At 29.9% G+C, this 6,000-nt stretch overlaps 1 protein-coding gene across 1 annotated transcript; it reads left to right on the top strand.

Moving 5' to 3' along the window:
- LOC114395689 (calmodulin-like protein 7) lies at positions 1-1,250 on the top strand. The gene has a single exon (XM_028357521.1). It carries the CDS (start codon positions 373-375, stop codon positions 1,030-1,032), a length of 660 nt encoding a protein of 219 aa, XP_028213322.1. The 5' UTR covers positions 1-372; the 3' UTR covers positions 1,033-1,250.
- Positions 1,251-6,000: the final 4,750 nt, after the last annotated feature.

Here is a 6,000-nt window from a genome sequence, read left to right as displayed (position 1 = left end):
AGTCTCTCTAAATCAATCCTTATCTACTTGTTTGTGTATGATTCAATCAACAGAATTTCATAATCAGCTGATACTAAGAAGAAAGAGAAGAGAATAATATGAAGAGCCATGTCTCAGAAAGGGTTCAGCCTTTTGCCAAGTGCCTCCAGAGTTGAGATCACCTCGGAATAAAACTTGGAGAATTATTACAATTTTCAAGGTGACAAAAGTGCATGTCATAGATTTTTTTATCCTTATAAAATCGAAGACAAGTATGGTAATTTACAACAGTCCACGCATCCTGCTCAATCAAGACCTCCTGGTAAAGGAGATGTCATAGATTAAAGCTACACACATGCTCAACAAAGTTCTTACTCTCAATCTCCCTTAATTATGTTGCAACCCTTCACTACTTGCTTCACCTTTCTTCATAGGAAGACCAAATTCTTCCTCAATAAACCAAGAATCAAGGACATGATGAGTGCATGCCGCAAGAGGAGACAATCCAACAGAAAATTCACTTCAAGTTCTGACTTGTCAACCTCTTCTTTCCTTCACATGGAGCTCTCTACTCAGTTTCATCAAGTTTTCAAGCTTATCGACACTAATGGGGATGGGAAGATATCAGCTACTGAGCTCAGTGAAGTGCTCTCATGCCTTGGATACAACAAGTGCACTGCTGACAAGGAAGCTGAAGGCATGGTGAGAGTGTTGGACTTCAATGGAGATGGGTTTGTGGACTTGGATGAGTTCATGATTGTCATGAATGGCATGGAAGAAGAAGAAGAAGAAGAAGAAGGAGAAGAAGAGAAATTTGGAAGTGGCATGGAGCATGGTGGTGGTTACCTCATGGATGCTTTTCTTATCTTTGACACTGACAAGAATGGCTTAATTTCAGCCAAGGAACTGCAGAGAGTTCTGATCAATCTAGGGTGTGATAATTGTAGTCTTAGAGAGTGCAAGCGCATGATCAAAGGGGTTGATAAAAATGGAGATGGGTTCGTGGATTTTGAAGAGTTTCTATCCATGATGCAAAGTGGACTTGCCAATTAGATCTTGAAATGGGTTTGTGCTGTATTTCAATATTACTTCCTTTGTTTTCTCTTTTTTTCACTATACACAAACATATCTTAAGATAGCGTAATGTGATATGTTTGCCAGGTGATGATCCTGTTAAAGTATGTGGTTAAAGGTTTGTTTACCAAGTTTATGTATATGTAAAATCATCTATTGAAAAAAACTATCAGCTTAAACAAATTTTAATACTTTAAGGAATTGGTCTCTAGTTTTAGTTACGATTTAGTTATATATGATATCCCATAATTATCTATTTACTGATTAAAAAAAACCCGAACTCCTTATTTAATATAATAATGTAAAAAAAATAGAAAATGTGTACATTAATGGAGAGATGCATAGTATTATGTTATGGTGTATAATTATGTCAAACTTAAGGGATGCAAGTATTATTTGCTTTTTTCTTTTACTTCACGAAGTACTCCATAGGAGTGTCAAATAGCAAGATGAGAGATTAAGCAACGCAATTTCCTTCTGATTAAGTTGGTTGAATACTTTAGAGGACAATTATTGTATATAAACTGTTTATAGGAGATTACTTTTCAAACAAGCATTTTGTGATGAGATAGATAATGCCTTTTGAGCAAGGAAAATGATAGGGTGACATCACAAGTACACAGAAGAATGAACACGTGTCTCTGATTTCATATCTCGGTTTCATGTGCACTCTTTTCCTTGGGATTTTTTTGTGATAAGTGGATGTCATTTGATGAATTTGTCTCACACTATCAAACTGTCTCCCCACTCTGATGATTTGATCTAACAAAGAGAGAGAGAGAGAGTTATGGGCACTGTTCTCTTGGACTCTTTGGTCTATTCCTCAAAAAGAAAATGTCAATTTGTTAGGCTATCCTTGTGCCTTGAAAGAGCACATACGAGTCATTGGATACCACACTTTTCACAATATGCCAAGGAACGAGGAACTTTGGTGGAGTCCTCAATAGCTCAATCAATGTCAATGAAAATGAGCATGAATTTTTATCATGGGATGTCTTTATTTTTCTTTTGTGTTCAGTGAATGCATCTTGTCCAAATATTGTGAATTCTGTTTTATACTCCTATCGTTCTAAAATGATTGATATTTTAGATTTTTTTACACAAGAAAATAAATATTTTAAGAGAATTAATATTATTAGAGGAATAATTTTACTATAGTATCTTTGTTCTCTCTTAATTTCAATAAATATATTATTAAGTATTTTAAAATAATATTATTTATTATAAGAAAAAATTGAAATAGATATTTAAATATCTCATTAAAAAGTAAGAACATAAGTTAATTTGAATTTTTTTCAAAGTTAAAATTACAATTATTTTTGGGAGAAAGAGAGAATTGTTTTTCCATGCTCTGTGCCAATCATTTAATTAAGTTTCGGTATTATTATTGGTGGAAAAAAATCTTTTCATGGTGAAACTTATCATCTTTATAGATCATTATGTACTGTAGCTTAGGCAAGCATGAATAGATCACGTTATTTTAGGGTATTTATAGTGAAGAATTCACTGGTTAGAAAATAAATTAAGAAGAGGGTGAAATCAAATTATACAGTATAATATTTATCAACTATTATATCGTTGAATAACTTTTAATTAAATAATATTTTTTCAAAATCTATAGTTAGATTTAAAGTTTATTTCATCAGAATAAATATTATATTAATACAAAATTATTTGATATTTAATTCATACAAATTAAAATTATTTAAATATTTAAAATTCATGTTAAAAACTGAACTCTTATAATAAATGAGTTGAACTTACTCAAGTCATGTATAGTTTGATTCAATTGTTTCATGAATCAACCCAATATATATTGAATAAAATGGCTTAATTGTAAAAATAGTCATCATATTTCTCTCAATTCAATAAGTGGGTCTCCCTACATTTTAATTCACTATTAGAGTTTTTTTTTTCAAATTGGCTATTTGAGTTCTTATGATTAAAATTGGATGTTGACTCTTAACAAAAAATGTTGTCTGTCACGTGTCATTATGTAATTAGATAATGACACGTGACAATTAACGTTTTTTCTCTTAACAGTCAACATCCAATTTTTGCTTTAAGGACATATATAGCCAATTTAAAAAAAGAAAAAAAAAATAGGAGACTCTGATAGTGAATTAAAATATAGAAAGACCAATTTAGTAAGTTGGGAAAAATAGAAAAACTATTTTTGCAATTAAGCCAATAATATATTTATATTATTAACTTCATATAACTAGTTTTTAAATTAGTTTCATATTATTTTTAATTTTGTATGAAATAAATAAATATAAAATAATTATAATTAAAATAAATCGAGTGGCTCATTAGCTTGTATCAAGTTGAGTTTGAACTAAAAAAAAGTTCATATTAAACTCAAATCGAGTTTCAAGTCAAGTCAATTTTTAAGTGGAGTCTAGTTAGATGTAGCTCAACTCAGTTTGAGTTAGCTCTACTTATAATTACAACACAACAATTTAATCTATCCATTATTGAAATCGATAAATTCGTTTAAAAAATGTTGATAACGTCAATGTTATTCTTCAATATGTGGATACCATAGGTGACCAGTCAGGTTTCTCAATAAAGATTAGTTATCAACAAAGTCAATAAATATTTCGTACCAATAGCATAATAAAAAGAATTCTTCAATATTATGGATGTAGTGATTTGGTTCTTGATGAGTTAATTTTATTGGGCCTACAACTCACTCATCATTTGCAATAGGCAATTGCTGTTGGTTCCAACCAAATTGTTATTAGCCCTTATCACCATTCCAAAACTCCAAATTTACCCTTATCCACAATACACAATGGAACTACGCTTATGCTACTAGGGGGTGTGAAAACTATAATAATAGAATTTTGATTCCATTATATTATTTTTGGCACATTCCTCGCATGCATAATGGTTTATGGAAAAACTGTATAACAGAATCACGATTTGATTGTGATCTTCATTGAGATACATAACGAATTCATATTTTTGTTGTTTTTTTAATGGTTTTTTATTAATTATAAATAAAAGTTACCTTTTTCTAAAGTAATCAAATTAATTGTGATATAATTTATCATTTTTATTAATACTCAATATCTTTTTTAATTAAAATTAAATTAATTGGATGCAAGTTATTATTTATAAAGGTAATCAAATTAATTATTATAAGAATCACCTTTATTAATAGTAACCAAATCAATTCATTATATTAATTTGATTACAATGAACAAGAGTAATTTATCTGATCGTTAATTTAAATTTATATAAAAAAGATAATTTATAGAACAATTAATTTGATTAATGTTGAAAAAGTAATGTATGTTGTCATTAATATAATTTATATCAAAATTAATTCAAGTAAGAAATAGGCATGCAAGTTGACCGAGTACGGGTTTGGAGATTAATTGACTTTTTTAATCAGGGTCAGGGTCGGGAACGGGGATGTCACTATCCGTCCCATATCCATTCTTGTACTCGCCTCGATGATGAAATTAAAATTTTATTAATTACTTGTTTATTTTTGTATAATTTTTACATAATTGAAGATTCATTTCTTGATGATTTTTGTAGACAAATATGTTACAAATACAAGCAGTTACAAAAATAGATGTGTAACAATCATTTTTAAAAAAATCAGATTTTTAATATAATTTTTTTACAATTTTTTTTTTTACAAATCTAAACCGGGAAGGGGACAGGATACCTGATATCCGACACCCGATCCACACTTGGGATAATAAATTTTAACCCATAGGATATAGGGAGGTGGTGTGGATGTGGTTGTCTTGATTGTCAATTTGTCTACTCTGTACTTACATTTAATTGTTATGTTCCTCCTAGGATGGTAAATGGACTTCTTAAAACTGCCCAAGGTGTCCCTCCTGGTGCAACGACCACAGTTTTGCCACCTCAAGCGGAAACACTAAAACATGAAGCCATGAAGTGCTTAGTTGCTGTTTTAAAATCAATGGGAGAGTGGATGAACAAACAATTGCGCATTCCAGATCCTCATTCAGGCAAGAAAGTTGAAGCAGTTGATAATGGCCATGAAGCTGGAGGTCTTCCCATGGCAAATGGGAATGAAGAAGAGCCAGTTGAAGGATCAGACAAAGTCAATAAATATTTCGTACCAATAGCATAATAAAAAGAATTCTTCAATATTATGGATGTAGTGATTTGGTTCTTGATGAGTTAATTTTATTGGGCCTACAACTCACTCATCATTTGCAATAGGCAATTGCTGTTGGTTCCAACCAAATTGTTATTAGCCCTTATCACCATTCCAAAACTCCAAATTTACCCTTATCCACAATACACAATGGAACTACGCTTATGCTACTAGGGGGTGTGAAAACTATAATAATAGAATTTTGATTCCATTATATTATTTTTGGCACATTCCTCGCATGCATAATGGTTTATGGAAAAACTGTATAACAGAATCACGATTTGATTGTGATCTTCATTGAGATACATAACGAATTCATATTTTTGTTGTTTTTTTAATGGTTTTTTATTAATTATAAATAAAAGTTACCTTTTTCTAAAGTAATCAAATTAATTGTGATATAATTTATCATTTTTATTAATACTCAATATCTTTTTTAATTAAAATTAAATTAATTGGATGCAAGTTATTATTTATAAAGGTAATCAAATTAATTATTATAAGAATCACCTTTATTAATAGTAACCAAATCAATTCATTATATTAATTTGATTACAATGAACAAGAGTAATTTATCTGATCGTTAATTTAAATTTATATAAAAAAGATAATTTATAGAACAATTAATTTGATTAATGTTGAAAAAGTAATGTATGTTGTCATTAATATAATTTATATCAAAATTAATTCAAGTAAGAAATAGGCATGCAAGTTGACCGAGTACGGGTTTGGAGATTAATTGACTTTTTTAATCAGGGTCAGGGTCGGGAACGGGGATGTCACTATCCGTCCCATAT

Source organism: Glycine soja, chromosome 18 (assembly GCF_004193775.1).
Source record: "Glycine soja cultivar W05 chromosome 18, ASM419377v2, whole genome shotgun sequence".
NCBI classification, from domain to species: Eukaryota; Viridiplantae; Streptophyta; class Magnoliopsida; order Fabales; family Fabaceae; genus Glycine; species Glycine soja.
Note: the sequence above shows the minus strand (reverse complement) of the source record. Positions and strands in the feature narration are given on the sequence as shown.